At 44.2% G+C, this 17,650-nt stretch overlaps 1 protein-coding gene across 2 annotated transcripts in view; it reads right to left on the bottom strand.

Moving 5' to 3' along the window:
* The window catches only part of lamb3 (laminin subunit beta 3), a 48,917-nt gene that overhangs the window by 12,088 nt on the left and 19,179 nt on the right, over positions 1 to 17,650 (bottom strand). For both annotated transcript variants that reach the window (XM_086011261.1, XM_086011262.1), the window contains 9 exons: positions 16,566 to 16,751; positions 16,210 to 16,273; positions 15,162 to 15,361; positions 12,374 to 12,494; positions 9,569 to 9,757; positions 8,420 to 8,575; positions 5,608 to 5,804; positions 4,061 to 4,169; positions 1,840 to 2,209 (listed from right to left, as the gene is read on the bottom strand). In XM_086011261.1, the coding sequence (XP_085867387.1) occupies positions 1,840 to 2,209; positions 4,061 to 4,169; positions 5,608 to 5,804; positions 8,420 to 8,575; positions 9,569 to 9,757; positions 12,374 to 12,494; positions 15,162 to 15,361; positions 16,210 to 16,273; positions 16,566 to 16,751 (1,592 nt within the window). The remainder of the gene's footprint in view (positions 1 to 1,839; positions 2,210 to 4,060; positions 4,170 to 5,607; positions 5,805 to 8,419; positions 8,576 to 9,568; positions 9,758 to 12,373; positions 12,495 to 15,161; positions 15,362 to 16,209; positions 16,274 to 16,565; positions 16,752 to 17,650) is intronic.

Here is a 17,650-nt window from a genome sequence, read left to right as displayed (position 1 = left end):
ACAGGGGAGAACTCACCTGCTTCAAAATAGAACCATGGGCTCTTTTACATCCACCTGAGAGAGCAGACGGGGCCTTGGTTTAACGTCGCAACCTGTCAGCATCTCCAACAGTGACTCCCTCAGTACTGCACTGGGAGTGTCAGCCTAGACTTTTGTGCTCTAGATTCTGGAATGGGATTTGGACCCACAACCTTCTGACTCAGAGGCAAGAGTGCTACCCACTGAGCCACGGCTGACACGTTACCCAAAGACAAACAAACAGCCTGAGGAATAAAGTCCCGACTTTACTGCAACACTAACAGTGGTGAAACGCGGATTGTACAGAACCCTTACAGGTTTTGTTACGGAGTTGTCAAATTTGTATTTTTGCTCCAATCTCACCTCTGATACAGGAACAGTGAGATGCTGAACATGTTGGCATAGAACCGACTGATAGTTTTACACATCAAAGCCCGAGTCAGGATGTTGCAGCCTTATGCTACAGTCAGAGGTTTGTTTTTTAATTCAGATTTCAAAATGAGTGAGTCAGTCTAGATTCAGATGTTTGATTCAGCTTGCCGCCTTTCAGCTGCACTTAAACCAAATCACTGTGAGAAAAGCGGAACTGCACACCTGGTGTGTAACTGTACAATCTTAAAAAACAACTTTAAAAGTCAGGGAAATCACTCCGTATATCTCTGCCATGGAAATAGTTTACGGAGTGACACTGCGGATACACAACTCCAAAGTAGGTTAAAAGTTTCCCAGACTTTTTAATTATTTTTGTGTATCTTACCACCCCTAAATTTGTTATTTTATTTATACTATGCATTAATATGATATCAATATTAAAAAGAAAGAACATGCAATTATATAGCACCTTTCATGGCCTCAAGATGTCACAAAGCTTTTGATGTGTAATCATTGTTATAACACTGTATAGGAAAACACTTGCTCTTCTTAAAATAACATGGGATATTTCACATCCACCTGAAAGGGCAGACAGGACCTCGGTTTATATAGAAACATAGAAGATAGGAGCAGGAGTAGGCCATTCGGCCCCTCGAGCCTGTTCCGCCATTTAATGAGATCATGGCTGATCATCCAAACTCAGTACCCTGTCCCTGCTTTCTCCCCATATCCCTTGATCCCTTTAGCCTTAAGAAATATATCTAACACCTTCTTGAATATATTTAATGAACTGGCCTCAACTGCCTTCTGTGGTAGAGAATTCCACAGGTTCACCACGCTCTGGGAGAAGAAATTCCTCCTCATCTCAGTCCTAAATGGCTTACCCCTTATCCTTAGACTGTGACCCCTGGTTCTGGACTCCCCCGCCATCGGGAACATCCTTCCTGCATCTAGTCTGTCTAGTCCTGTTAGAATTTTATAAGTTTCAATGAGATCCCCTCTCATTCTTCTAAACTCTAGCGAATACATGCCCAATTGACCCAATCTCTCTTCATAAATACAACAGAAAATGCTGGAAAAACTCAGCAGGCCAGGCAACATTCGTGGAGAGAGAAATAGAGTCATACGTTTAATGCCTCATCCGAAAGGCGGCACCTCCGACAGTGCAGCACTCCCTCAGTACTGCACTGAAGTGTCAGCCTAGATTATATGCTCAAGTCTTTGGAGTGGGGCTTGAACCCGTGACCTTCTGACTCAGGCAGTGGCAGACAAATGAGAGTGAATTACCTGCCTCTGTCAGGTGGAGAACTGTAGGCACTAAAGGGCGCCCATAGAATAGGGAAACAGGGTGAAAACTAAAGTCCTGCACTGAAAAAAAAGTCAATTTGTAAAAATATACAGTGATAAATAAATTATGAACATTTGATCAATTATTTCATCCAATCCTACCTGAGTTGGTTGTAGTTCCCATACACCTCTGAGATTGTGTTGTCTGTCACGGCTGGATTGTTAATTATTGCCCGAACCTGTTGCAGTTTATTATCTATGGCATGTATCTCAGAATCATAGCGATTGCCCGCTTGACCTGGCAGCTTTATGTTTACCAGTGCCTTGTGTCGAATAGTTAGTGTGCTTAGTTGATTATTGACAATCTGGAAACACGGGTGACACTGTTGGCAGTTTGGAAAGTTAGAGCAGTAACCGCGGGCCTGCTTGCACTCGTTGCAGCGCCTCCCCGTAATACCTGCGCGACACAGGCACTGTCCTGTGCTCTTGTTACATCCGCCAGTCTCTGTACCACTTTGGTCACAATCACATCCTGTCAGGAGAGCAAGTTTCAAAGAGGATTCATTCAGAACATTCAACTGATATCACTATGACATCAATGTTAATACGCAATTGTATCATGATCAAAACCAGGAAATCTGGAGAAAAATCTGGATTCAGTTACTAATACAGCAAGACTTATAGGTGCAGATTTTCCCCTGTGTTTCTGCCTATATTGGGGTGGTCAGGAGTGGGAAATGTGGCAGGCAGTTACACCTCCTCGGCCTCCGCCGCCACTTCTGGGATTTTCTGTCGGATGTGACAGTGGAGGCTCAATAATGTCAGGAAATGCATCGGATGACACATTCCTGTCAGCAACCTAGCATGTGAGAATGCTCACCCATATTTGGAGGGTGTATTTCAATGATAGATTAATGGCGCATTTGTTGTCTGGGTTGTGTTTCTGGCATCCAGTATTGCGAAGGAGGCAATAGGGGATTTAAAAATTAAAGGGTTGTTTGAAAAAGAGAGATATTAAAAGGAGTGTGTGGAGAGCAAGCAGGATAGTGGAATTAGACTAGGTGGCTTGTGTGGAAAAAAACACCAGTGCTGACTCAATGGGTCGAATGCCCTATTTCCATTTTATAATTCTATGGCCAGGGTTTCTGCTTCTGCGCTCACCAGTTCACGATAATAAGCAGAATATCATGGACTGGCGAGTGCAGAAGTGACAGATCCTTACTGATGACTCCTATTAATCTGAGGGTTCAAGTTTGCACTGCCGTTCTCAATCAGACCAGTAGATGGAGCTCCTCAGCAGTCGAAGACTAGCTATTAGAGGAAGAGATCCAATGTGGCAGCACACACAGCTGCCTTGAAGCTGTTTGTATCTGACCAGCCCAGTTTCCCAGCTGGAAGAAGATAAGTTAAGAAATAAGAAAAAAAAATGAAGGATAAGAAGAAGTTATTGGACAGGAAGAAACAATGAAGGGAATGAAATCAAGGGTTAAGATGATTACGTCAGAGGTACTGGGATGAATTTTCACAATACATTTTGAGATCAATCACAATTGAGAAGACTTAGAATGGTGAACAGGAAGGAGAGAATGCTAATGTAACACAAAGCGTTTCAAAACACAACATAAACTGCAAGAGAGAAGTTTGAATGGTTGGAGCGGTCAGCTGAGGAGTAACTTAAAACTGACTTTTATGACTTCAGACCTTAACTATCACTCTCACCTTCTTAATGGCAGCAGATGCTGGTGAGGAGGGATGGGTAACCGTCAATGTTTCCGGGGGGGTCGGGGGGGGGGGTTTATCATGGGGTGGGAACCCTCCACTGGAATACTCTTCTGCCTGTGTCTGCCTGCTGTTTGCTTCTCCTCGAGCTGTTGGATCCTGTTCCACTATGTCAGCCCCTCCCGTTTCCCTTTCAGACTTGCCTCAGCTGTACTATGTCATCCAGTGAGGATTTACAGAGCTAACAGATATACTGTTTGATGTGGTCCAGGTAGGCTGAGTCAAACCCAGTACAGCTTCACAGTATGTTCTTCTCCACACTGAAAATAGTCACTTCCATTGTAAAAGACATTCCTTACTTATGCTTCATTAATACAACCATGTTAGAATACCCACTGCAGGTCAAAGGTTAAGGAATGGTATGATGTCCCAGATTGAGGTACTTGATCCAATTCATGATAACACTTTTTTTTAACCTGTTGAGGCTCTATAGCTTATTTTTCCTGTTACATTGTACTGAATAGAGTGAGCAGGACTTGTTTCAGAAATCTACATGAATCCAGTTGGATCTGACAGGACAGGAGACTTTGACAGAAGATGTTTCGATCAGGGTAATTATGCTTGTTGCAGTAAAATGAAAGAATTAAAGGCTTGGGGTACTTACGCACGCATTCTGTACCCACGCTGTAGTAGTAGTCCGGGCATTTTCGCAAATCTGTCCTGCCACAAGTTCTTCCGCTATTGGCTGTCCTGCAGGGACACTGGCCTGTGACCTGGACAGAACAACATAGTAATGCATCAGTTCTCTGTTACATTGCATCTGGGTGAAGAAGCCCCCCCAAAACATGTACCTTTTTGGTATTTCAGTGAAGGCTGCACTGTCTTCAGAGAAGGTTCACTCGGTTGATTCCGGAGAGGAGGGGGTTGACGTATGAGGAAAGGTTGAGTAGGTTGGGCCTCTACTCATTGGAATTCAGAAGAATGAGAGGCGATCTTATCGAAACATATAAGATTGTGAGGGGGCTTGATCGGGTGGATGCGGGGAGGATGTTTCCACTGATGGGTGAGACTAGAACTAGGGGGCATAATCTTAGAATAAGGGGCTGCCCTTTCAAAACTGAGATGAGGAGAAACTTCTTCACTCAGAGGGTAGTAAATCTATGGAATTTGCTACCTCAGAGAGCTGTGGAAGCTGCGACATTAAATAAATTTAAAATGGAGATAGACAGTTTCCTAGCTGATAAGGGAATTAGGGGTTACGGGGAGCGGGCAGGGAAGTGGACGTGAGTCTAGGTTTGGATCAGCCATGATCCTATTGAATGGCGGAGCAGGCCTGCTCCTACTCCTACTTCTTATGTTCTTATGTTCTTATGTTGCTCTTTGTCATACTGTCAGCATTGTGTACATGACGACATAATGACTGCACATATCAGCAAGGCTTTATAAAAGATCACCCAAGATAAAGACACTACTCACAATCCCAACAACAAAACTGTAGATTTTAACCTGTATTGTTAGGGCCCATAGATATCATGTAAAGATGTCAAATTGTGTTTGATAACGTTCCTGTGAAGCGCCTTGGGACGTTTTACTACATTAAAGGCGCTATATAAATACAAGTTGTTGTTGATTGCTAATTTCATCACACTGGCAACATTTATCACATATTACACATGCTGTAAAAGTTGGGATACAAATTACACCGGAGTATGAATCACATGTCCAGTTTAAACATGTTTTAATAAAATATATTGATGTAAAGTTACATTTCATAGCTTTACACCCACACTACAATGTGACAACTCTAGCGAGACATCAGTACTTCAAACAATGCGCCATACAGTCCGAGACCTTGGGCTGGATTTTCATTCAGGAGTCGGGAAAGAGGCGGGACTACAACTTTAACCCCCCGCACGCCTCCAATCCCGACTCCACGGCTCAATGAAAATCCAGCCCTATGTGTTTAAGGTTATATATTGCTTTTCCCTGCCTTAAGATATAGCATCAGCAAAATCTGAAAGCCCTTGCGATGGGAAAACTTTAGAAAAAGCTTCAAAACTCATCTCTGATGGCTCATTACTGCTTTTGTGCAATTCAACACTTAAATGTTGAATTCAATAAATTAGCAACAGTTTGCTGCTCAACGTAAACACATCTTTATTTGGAATGGCTAGCAGTACTTTTAGCGGTGTGATGGGAGTTATACTGTACCTCATCACATCGCTGGCTGTAAGAGTTTCTGGAATCACAGCTGCATGCCTCGCAGCCAACTCCTCTTCTCAAGTTCCAGTGGCCCTCAGTGCACCTGTCGCAGTTTGAACCGATCACGTTTGGTAGACAATTACACTGGCCTGTGGCCTGGTCACATCTGCCATCAAGGTGGGATCCCAGTCCATTGCATGTGCATCCTGAAAAATAAAGCAAAAATCTTAAACAGTATTCATCTTAGAATATTCTGTTTTCCCAGCTTATGGGGCAGACCTCCCTCATTAGTGCTTGGGCGTGAAAGATCGCATGGGTGGAGGGTGTAGAAAAATCGGACAGGAGGGATTGTACGCCCGTAATGCAGCCTGCCTCATCTTCTGGCCATTTACATTTCGAACTTGTCAAGATGGGAATGTCAGTGTTGGGGAATGGAACTCTTTTCCACCTATTGTAGCTCAGTGTTTACATCAAGCACTTTCAGGTCAGTAATAGAGTGGCCCAGATATAGAGTAATATTCCCTCTGTTCTGCCTCAACAATATGCCCCAATCTCACAAGAGTATCTTCTCTCTACTAAGGTGCCAGCCGTGGCTCAGTGGGTAGCACTCTTGCCTCAAGTTAGAAGGTTGTGTGTTCAAGTCCCACTCCGGAGACATGAGCGCATAATCTAGGCTGGCGCCTCAGTGCAGTCCTGGTGGTGGGGGGGAGAGCTGCACCGGCGGAGGAGATGTTAAAGCAAGGCCCCGTCTGAGATGTTTTCTTTCATTTTTTTTGTGCACGGTTCCTTTAAATTTGCTGAGCAGGCGCGCCATCTCTTCCAGCGGCAGGAGCTGGTGAGCGGCCTGCGCAGAACCTCGTGATTGGTGCGTGGCTGCGCACCTTAGCGGGAACACTGCCCGTCTGCCCTCTCAAGTAGCTATAAAAGATCTGATACCACTATTTCGAAGAAGAGAAGGGGAGTTCGCCCCAGTGTTCTGGCCAATATTTATCCCTCAACCTACCTCACTAAAACATTGGGCCAGAAATTCGGGTCCCCACGGGTGAGTACGCGCTGGGTACTCACGCCTAGGGCCAACGAAAGTGCCGGTTTCATGCATGCACTGCGCATGCGCGGGAAACCGGAACTTCCGTTCCCTTGAAGGAAGGGGTTCACAGGTCAAACGCATGCGCCGGAGAGGCAGCGCGTACGCCTGGAACTTCCATTTTTTTCCAGGTTTCCCCGGGAGGGTAAGTCTCCAGCAGCTACGATTTTAAAAAGCAGTCGCAAGGCCTGCTTTTAACAAGGCAAGTGGTGAATTAAGTAAAATTAAAACATTTTTTCCACAGGTTTATTATTTTTAAATACTTTAAAGAAAGGTAAGTTTATTTTTATCCCTGTTAAAAACAGTAATTAATTTTTTCAAAAATTTAAATTATTGTTTAAAATAGTTATTTTATGTAATTTATAGTTATTTTAAAAATGTGATTAAAAAAAAAATGTATTTGAAGTTTTAGTTAGGTTTTGGGGCCGATCTCTATTCATAGATTTGACAGGTCTTCCTGGGCGAGACGACACAAGCTGGGCGGGAGGGTAAGCTGCGAGGAGGATGTCGGGAAACTCCAGTACGATTTGGACAGGTTGGGTGATTGGGCAGAAACATGGCAAATGCACTATAATGTGGATAAATGTGAGGTTATCCACTTTGGTGGCAAAAACAGGAAGGCAGATTATTATTTGAATGGCAATAGATTGGGAGAAGGGGAAGTGCAAAGAGACCTGGGTGTCCTTGTGCACCAGTCGCTGAAGGTAAGCATGCAGGTGCAGCAGGCGGTTAAGAAGGCAAATGGTATGTTGGCCTTCATAGCAAGAGGGTTCGAGTACAGGAACAAGGATGTCTTGCTACAGTTGTACAGGGCCTTGGTGAGACCGCACCTTGAGTATTGTGTGCAGTTTTGGTCACCATACCTGAGGAAGGACGTTCTTGCCATGGAGGGAGTGCAGCGAAGATTCACCAGGCTGATACCTGGGATGGCAGGAATGACGTATGAGGAGAGATTGTGTCGATTGGGCTTATACTCACTGGAGTTTAGAAGATTGAGAGGGGATCTCATCGAAACCTATAAAATTCTGTCAGGTCTGGACAGACTAGATGCAGGAAGGATGTTTCTGATGGCCGGGGAGTCCAGAACCAGGGATCATAGTCTAAGGATAAGGGGTAAGCAATTTAGGACTGAAATGAGGAGGAATTTCTTCACCCAGAGAGTGGTGAACCTGTGGAATTCTCTGCCACAGAGGGCGGTGGAGGCCAGTTCATTAAATATATTCAAGAAAGAGTTGGATATGTTTCTTGAGGCTGAAGGGATCAAGGGATATGGGGAAAAGGCGGGGACAGGGTACTGAGCTTGGATGATCAGCCATGATCACATTGAATGGCGGAGCAGGCTCGAAGGGCCGAATGGCCTACTCCTGCTCCTATCTTCTATGTTTCTATGTTTCTATGAACTGGAAAGTCTGGGCTTTGACTGGAGCGGCTGGAAATGTCTAAAATGTAAACTGGATACCAAAATCAGACCCCCACCACCCCCACTCCCTGACCCGTCTGAGTGTGACTCCCAATTTAATGCCAATTAGTGCTGGGTTTGAAACCACGCTCGCTGTGACCTAGTTTAAGTAAGTAGTCCTCAAGAAGCTAAAGAAACGAGGCGCTGTTGAATATTAGTGAGAAGTCCTGCCACTGACATTATTCAAAGACATTTTCTGCAGAGAAATTCATACAATAGTGGGCCAGATCTTGCTGGAACAGTAATGGTGTGTAATCATGGATTTACACTTTACTTACTCAGGCAGCCCAGGGGATTGCTGGCAAGCAGGCCATAGAAACCAGCTTTGCAGCGGTCACATCGAGGACCCTCCACGTTCTCTTTACACCAGCACTGATTGGTCCGCGGGTCACACATCCTGCCATTCACAGAGCCATTAGGGTCACAGTCGCAAGCTAAATATTATTAATAAAATACATATTAATTACCAGGGTCCAGCTAAAGTGTTCTGTCTTTAATACGTGGGATCATGTTTATGCTCTATTTTGTTGTTGTGTAACACTTAATATTTTCATTAATTCTGTCCATTATACTACAGTCCTGAGGAGTTGAGCACTTTTAAATATTGCAATAAGATGTGGACAACAGCGCTGCTCATTCAACGTGGAGACTGAAGAGCTTTCATTCACTGTACATTCGGCAAAGCCCAGCTCATAACAGGAAGAAAGGGTTTACTGATTTCCATATGCCCAACTCTGCTTTTTTTGGACGTAATCCTGCTTGGTTTTTTTTTCCCCAAAAAGTACTCTTTCAGGCATTGACCGTTTGTAAATAAGAACCAAGCCTTTGTCCTTGTGGCGTGCGTGCTGACCTTGGTCAGGCCGAGAGAGGGAGGGGCCACGCAGCACTGAGAGATTTCCCAAAAGGCAGGGATAATCACGAGGAAAGAAAGACTGAATAATCGCTCTTCGACATCGCATGCGCATTTATAGGATCCCGTACAGCTCTCGTGCACACCGTCAGCTGCTGGTTACACATGACACTGGCAGAAGTCTAGGATCTGGTTACTTGCTTGACAACTCTTTTTAGATAATGGTATATTAGCACTTGATACCGTCTCCCACCTCCCCACAAAATGGGAGTAAAATCAGATGATTGGGACCCAAACCAATAAAGAACAATTCATCTGAAACCCCAAATTCAAGTCAACTCAGATTTCAATTTTGTCTGTCATTTATCCCGAGTAACACACTCCTCACATTTTTATGACGAACCCTGACATACAAAACAAAATACTACGATAATGAATGGGCTTTGCCGTATCATGAAAACTGTAGTAAATGGAAAGTTTGCCAGGCCCGTATATTTTTAATCAATTTATTGGTCTAGAATGTTGTTCCCAATCTCTTTGCTAACACTGATTCTGATACTAGGTGGAATTCACTTACAAACGCAGGCGTCGGCTGCTGAAATATCCCGCTGCGGCCTGTGGTGGAAAGAGGGTTTGCATTTCTCACAGTTGTTTCCCATTGTGTTGTGCTGGCAGTCCTCGCAGACTCCACCACTGATTCCTCCGCTGGCTCGGTACACCTCTGGGTCAAAGCGACACTCCCGGGAGTGATTGTTACAGTTGCACTCTGAAGGAGAAAGTAAGAAAAGCAAGTTATAGCTAAAAACTGCACCCAACTATCGCACAAAGTGAATCACTCAGGACGTCAACAGAGCAGTACACTGGATCGTTTTCTTTCCATCCCTGTGACCAGGAAACTACAGTACTCTCACAATATGCTTATAAACCCAAACTCCAATCAAAGGCCCTGCCGCGCCATCATTTCAGCCTCCCACAGTATCCTGCTGTCCTATCTGAATAAGAATGACTCTTTACCAGCTAGGTGGAATTTTCCCACTACAAAATTATGGAAATGTACTACAGAATTTAATTAACATAAGAAATAGGAGCAGGAGTAGGCCATTCGGCCCTTCGAGCCTGCTCCGCCATTCAATAAGATCATGGCTGATCCTCTATCTCAACTCCACTTTCATAGAGTCATAGGGGGTGATTTTCATTCAGAAGTCGGGAAGGAGGCGGGACTACAACTTTCGGGGTTGTAGTCCCGCCTCCATCGAGATGCGGCCAATCCACGTGATTTTAACTTGAATGACCTTGTTGAGGCTGCCCAGCGGGCTCAGCAGGCCAGTTAAAGGCCACCCGGCAACAGGTGACGTCACAGACTGAAATTTCATCTGTCAAGACATTTTGACAGATGAAATATCAGTGTTTCACAGCTGTTTGAAGCTGTCTTACTTCTAACCTGAGTCCTTCTACACAGACTCAGTTAGAAATCTCACCGGCACAGAAAGCTGCAGGCTGTCACTTTTGACAGTTTGCAGCCGTTCTGCTTTCTGTGCCAGTTAGATGATGGACTCCCGAAACCTAGAGGAAGGAAGGCTAAAAAGATAAGTACAGGTAATTTAAACTTCTTTACACACTTTAGACACACCAAACACACTTACCTTTGCACTCATGCACCCATCACTCACCTGAACACTGACATCTCGACCCCTCCAAGTCCTTCAACCCGACGGCCCGCCTCCTCTAACTTGGCGTGGTTTGGAGCCGTCGGGAATCCCACACTTCAAGCTTTAAAATAGCGATTAGGCTAAAAACTGCCTGTTAACTACCTGTTAACAGGCAGTTAATTGTCTCTAATCCCTTCCCGCCTTGGGTAGGCGGTTCCCAGTGCGGGGCGGGTACCCGCCTCCTTTGAAACTTACATGGAGGCGGGTTTGGGGGCGGGATGGTGTCGGGACCTCCGAATTCGGGACTTTAACCCCCCGCACACCTCCAATCCCGACTCCACGGGTCAGTTAAAATCGAGGCCATAGAGTCATAAAGTTATACAGCACAGAAAGAGGCCCTTCGGCCCATTGTGTCTGGGCCGGCCATCAAGCCCTGTCTATTCTAATCCTATTTTCCAGCACTTGGTCCGTAGCCTTGTATGCTATGGCCTTTCAAGTGCTCATCTAAATGCTTCTTGAATGTTGTGAGGGTTCCTGCCTCTACCACCCTTTCAGGCAGTGAGTTCCAGATTCCAACCACCCTCTGGGTGAAAAAGTTTTTCCTCAAATCCCCATTAAACCTCCTGCCCCTTACCTTGAAACTATGCCCCCTGGCTATTGATTTTTCCTGCACTATCCTCATATCCCTTCATTCCATTAACATTCAAAAATCTATCGATCTTTGTCTTGAACATACTCAATGACTGAGCCCTCTGGGGTAGAGAATTCCAAGGATTCACCACGCTCTGAGTGAAGAAATTTCTCCTCATCTCAGTCCTAAATGGCCGACCCCTTATTCTGAGACTGTGACCCCTGGTTCTAGACTCCCCAGCCAGGGAGGCATCCTCCCAGCATCTCCCCTGTCAAGCCCTGTAAGAATTTTGTATGTTTCAATGAGATCACCTCTCATTCTTCTAAACTCTAGAGAATCTAGGCCTAGTCTACTCAATCTCTCCTCATTGGACAATCCCCCATCCCAGGAACCAGTCTGGTGAACCTTCGTTGCACTCCCTCTATGTAATACATAAAATAATTGGGTTTGTAAGTGGTCATTTTACAAATCTGTTCTCCCAGCACGGAGCTTCTCTGCCAGGAGTGCATTTTGGGAATTCAAAGGATGATTTTCCATTCATTCATGTTGATGGATTCCTGATGTGCGCTCGTGGTGAGTGAAGTTTCACAACAGGAGCAAGAATTTATAAAACTACCCCTAAAAACGGGTATAAAGGAATAGCAACACATTAGCAAAAACTAATTTGAAGAACCAGCTTCAAGCCTGATAAAGATGACACTTGCTGTTAGGTGGAGAACTAGGTGCAGAGTGAGAGAGTGGGCTAGCGAGGGCACTGCCTCCCGTCCTCCAAGTGCCATGCAACCCCCGCTTAGAGAGACAAATATTGGACACATAAAATTATTGCCCAGAACACTATTAGCAGATGAATGATTCATGTATGGGACTCTACTAACGGGGTCGTTAACCCATTAAAAATAAACAGGTAAATGTCTCCGACAAAATAGCAGACAGAGGAATGTCATGAACATGTGAAGCCTTCGTCCACCAATATCACCAACAGTAATTTCTCAGCTGATATTTTTTATTAGCCCTCTGAAATCAGCCCATGTCTCGCTACCCTACTCTAGATCCAGGAGATCCTTCCCAGGAGCCACAGAAAGATTCTAGGATATTTACTCACTTTTACACACGTTGGTACTGTAATCATCAGCTGGCTTCCAGGGTTGGTCATTGTAGAAGCTCGCACACATCTCACAATGTTTACCTGCAGTATGGTGCTTACAGGCACATTGTTCTTGAATCTAAAAGAAAATGAACAGTGAGCTACTGACAACTCCACTCTAAAAATACAAACAAGTAGCAGAGGCCAGGATTCCGGCCCAACTGCTGGGAGCAGCTACACAACACAAGTTTCTCAAATATACAGAAGCCTTTAAACTGCATTACAATAGATGCTCCTATACATAAGCAATGTGTGGAAATGTTTGAATCCATTTTGATTCCACTCATGAGCGACCGCTCCTTGTGAGATTTGGGGTCAGCCTCATTCATGGAATCAGAATCATATCAGACATCTCATCAGGCAATATTCTGCATTTCTCTCAGTGTAATTCTACGGGGGTGATCTTGCCAGCCCTGTGGAGGCGGGTTTGGAGACGGGACTGCCGGGAAAATGGCAGAATCTGGGGGCGGGTACCCATCCCGCCTCCGTGCCATCTTCCCGGGAGGCGGGTAGTCGACTCGCGCTGGGTCCCGTCTCCTGGAGGCAGGAAGGGGATTACAGCCATTTAACTGCCTGTTAACAGGTAGTTAACAGGCAGTTAAGAGGATTATCCTCATTTTTCCAACAGAGGTGCAGGCTTCCCGACGTCAGGAAACCTCGCCAGGGTCACCGAGGCGAGCAGTGGGTCTGTGGGGGTCGGAGGGGTGCAAAAGTGCACTGTGGAGGTAAGTAATGGGTGCAAGTGTGGAGAGGTGAGTATGTGAGGTGAGTGGAAAGTGTTAGTAAAAGTTTAGTTACCTTTGTTTCTTCCTGCAGACTTCAACCGTTGGGGATGCGGAGACTCTCGCATCTCACCGGCAGAGATGACAGATGGTGGCTGCATTCTCCGATGCAACAACCATCTAATTTCTGCTCACAGAAGAGGTTTGATGAGTCTTGAATACAAGGACTCATCAAACAACAGAGAATGTCAGTGTTTGAAGCTTCACAGAGCTGTCAAACGATGACAATTTTTTGACAGGTGAAACATCATACGCTGACGTTCTCTGTAACCGGCTTCCCCTTAATTGGCCTGCTAAGGCTGCTGGGCGGGTTTAACAAAGTCAATCAAGGGAAAATAGCGTGGGTTGGCCACAAGTCGATGGAGGCGGGACTAAAACCTGACAAGTGGGAGTCCCGCCTCCAAAAGCTCCCCATTGACAAAATCCAGCCCTTTCTCATTCTGAAAGCCCTAGAAAGGTGAGATATTGGCAGAAATTTTTGGCTTCGAGAATTAAAGATAATGGAAATTCTGTCTTGACATTACTTTTACTCCCTAGACTGCTGTCTTTACTGCAAGCAATGTGGCAGGCTTGAATTTCCACTGTCATCTTCAATTCTCAAGCAGCAACAATTTCCATTTGTATGGTCTCTACAATTTCCCAAGGGGCTTTGGAGAAGAAGAAAAGAATGGATGCTGAGCCTGGGTGTGAGCCTTAGAAGATGTGATTGAAAGCTTGTGGAAGAGATCATTTTCAGACAGCGTTGGAAGGTTGAGAGAGAGGTAAAGATATGTTTAGGAAAGGAGTTACAGAGAGTAAGGCTGAATTGGCTGTGACAGAGGGATGCACAGAAGGCCAGAATAAGAGGGCTTGAGGACATGGGATGGATGCAAGGCTGGAGGAGGTTGCAGTGGGGTAAGGTTGTCAAGGGATTTGTACACAAGAATGAGGATTTAAAAACTGATACATTGGGGGACAGGGAGCCAGTGTAGGTAACTCCAAACTAGCAACTGTTTGTGTAAAGGAACTTACAGATTGCAACCCCAAACATTCCTGCCGTCAGGATTGATGTAATGTCGAGGGTGGACTTTTTCCACGTATCCTACAGAATATCCTACTCAGGAATCCTACAGCATAATTAAAAGGATTTATTATAACCGAAGCTATCTGACAAATGGTGAAGGACAAGATTTATGCTAGTTTTCATAGGCTGCAGTAAGCAGCTGATACTCTAGATGGAATTGGGTTTCATATTTCTGCCATTATACAACTTTCATTTTGATATTATTAATGCAGCTCTGTGAATGTTCTTCCTATCTCCATAGTACAATAACCACATGAGCATTGCATAGAAACATAGAAGATAGGAGCAGGAGTAGGCCATTCGGCCCCTCAAGCCTGGTCCGCCATTCAATGCGATCATGGCTGATCATCCAAATTCAGTACCCTGTCCCTGCCTTCTCCCCATATCCCTTGATCCCCTTAGCCTTAAGAAATATATCTAACTCCTTCTTGAATATATTTAATGAATTGGCCTCAACTGCCTTCTGTGGTAGAGAATTCCACAGGTTCACCACTCTCTGGGTGAAGAAATTCCTCCTCATCTCAGTCCTAAATGGCTTACCCCTTATCTTTAGACTGTGACATCTGGTTCTGGACCCCCCTCCATCGGGAACATCCTTCCTGCATCTAGTCTGTCTAGTCCTGTTAGAATTTTATAAGTTTCAATGAGATTCCCCTCTCATACTTCTAAACTCTAGCGAATATAAGCCTAATCGACCCAATGTCTCTTCATACGTCATTCCTGCCATCCCAGGTATCAGTCTGGTTGCGGAATAACATCCAACTTAATTCTTCTGTACATGAAGGTATGGTAGTGGTCAGTATTTTAGACTAAGGCATGCAAAGAGGCACAGTAAAGACTGTCAGTCTGTTGCCTATTTGCATCTTGAAGTAAGGACAGGAAATAGTAATGGAATTCTCACCATTGGTCTGGGTCCTCGTGGAGTGTACACAGAATTATCCTCTGAAATGCAACTGGAGGCATGTCCGTTACAGAAACAGCTGCCTTGAACCTTCATTTCATACACAGCATAGAAGTCGTTGACATTGCGAAGCTCTTGGGATGAAGCTGGCTTGAATGGTTTGATAAAATTAATCCTCAGGTTTGTAAATGGTGCTAAATCTAAGAGAGAGACAGCGTTTGTTTACTTAAAAATACAGCAAGGGTCTCGTGATCCCTCTGGATGTGCTGAAACTATAAGAATCAATTTTAAATCATGACAGTGAGTGCAATTTGTAATTGAATAATAGTCTTTATGCGGGTTTTGAAGTATCAAGGCTATCGGCTGAGGCATTTAAGCAGAATGTACAAGCCCCCTCACACTGAGTGTACACAACAAAACTGCCCATAATCTTTAATAAATATCTGTAATAGGTCTACACGCACTTCCCGTGTATAAAACTTTACTTCCCTTTGTCATTCATAATGGTACCTGCCATTTTCTGTCACTGCTAAGCTATAATTACACTCTCCTGCCAGTGGTAACACCGCAGTGCCTCATTTTGCATCTCCCTGTAGTTGCAGAGAAATTCCTATGTTCCAACCAATTCTTCTTTTCTGCTTCCCAAATTGCCCTCAGTTTTGCTATTTAACTAGCAATAAAAATGAGGGACGGAACATATGATTTTAAAATGGAGATTGAATTACGTATGCACACCCTGATCCAATTATCCACTGCCCTCTAACCCTACTTTATCTGAAGGCTAGATCTATCTTGACAATTAAATCAGAAGTGCATATCTATTCAGGAAGAGTAGCTTCCTTCGGTCTACTTAGCAGCTTCTCTGCCAATGCAAGAAAGATTAGAAATTCACTGTGTGTGAGTATAAGTGTAAGTTCTAATTAATCTGCTAAGTATTGTACTAAATACTGTAAATATTTACAAAGGCATCCAAAAACTCAGAGGTCATTTAAAAGTTGAGAGATCATAAACGCAAATTGGGATTTATTAGGTCAAAGAAGTGTCTTACTGTTAATCTTGTCACTCTTTGGGCTATTGATATAATCAGCCAGTGTGAGTGGGCGAAATGTCACCTAGAATCAAACATGGAAAGTAGAGACAGTCAAAATGCTTCATTCAATTAAAATAATTTATGCTAGCTTTCATAGGTTGCAAGTTAGCATCATATTCAACAGATTTTCCATTTTGTATTTCTGGCATTATATAGCCATCAGCTCTCTGATTTACGTGTTACAGCAACGTGTTTACTCACTCTCCCAGCTGAAGGAGGGTATAGGTGGGCGGAAAGTAGAATGGTGATGCTGAGAATCATAGGTTGAAAATGTTTAGATGTGATCCTCAGCACATTACTGTGGATGGCTGTACCTGCTCATCAGATGAATCGCGTTTCCGGGGCTGCACTTGACAGCGCACATCATCAAAGCTCCGTGGCTGTCCTGTTTGGATGTGAGGGAAGGAGGCAGCACAGTCATCAGCAAAATACTGGTATGGTTTCCAGGTTTGACCAAAATCCGTAGAGCGCTCAACCATCATGGCAGCCGGTCGTGGAGACTGAAGGGAAAAATAAAGCAGAAAGCATTAAAAGTGCATTCTCTTCATTAAAATAATACAAATTATTTGAGTTCAGAAATGTTAGGAGACTCACATGTGCGCTGAGATAAACAAACTCAGAATTTATGACCATTGTACAGCGCCCTTAGTCATTCCCTGAAGCATGCTATTTAAAAGCGGTCTAGCTAAATAAAATTAAGAGATACAACTGGGAATATTGCTTCAGTCAGTACTGGTGAAGGGAGATGGGATCAACAGAAGTCAAAGAAGGAACAGCACTGGCAGTGACCTATAGCATATTACAACCCAGCAGTGACAACAGGCAAGAACACAGTACAGGTTGAATGGATCAGGACAAATTTGGAAGTAGTATACATAGTAACAGTAATAAATTAATAGATACTTCCTTTAGAACTAATCCGAAGGGTCAAAACCTTCAGTTGCTATTATCTGACCAAACTGTGAGTGCAGAAACTACTATTTTGTATTTCATTACTGTACTTGGATTTGGTCATTTTTCAGAGAAATTGTTAATCATATTTTCTCTGGGTTTCACTGGGAGTGTAGCAATAATAACATTAGAGTTGGGATTCCTGAATCAACTGACATTTGCACTTCAGCTTCTCCTAATCAATGGTGTTGGTCCAGGATACCTGTGGGATGGAGAGAAAGTCAACGGCTTCTCACACTGGGCAAGTGCGCTACCTAGTTGGTTGGTTTATATATATATATAAATGATCTAGACGAGGGAACTAGATGGAATATCTCTAAGTTTGCAGACGACACAAAGCTGGGTGGACGTGTGTGCTGTGAGGAGGATGCCGAGAAACTCCAGTATGATTTGGACAGGTTGGGTGATTGGGCAGAAGCATGGCAGATGCAGTATAATGTGGATAAAT

The sequence above is a fragment of the Somniosus microcephalus genome, chromosome 18, assembly GCF_052327205.1.
Source record: "Somniosus microcephalus isolate GS21.2 chromosome 18, FLI_Smic_1.0, whole genome shotgun sequence".
Taxonomy (NCBI): Eukaryota; Metazoa; Chordata; class Chondrichthyes; order Squaliformes; family Somniosidae; genus Somniosus; species Somniosus microcephalus.
The sequence above is the reverse complement of the archived record's forward strand: the minus strand, read 5'-3'. Positions and strand labels throughout refer to the sequence as shown.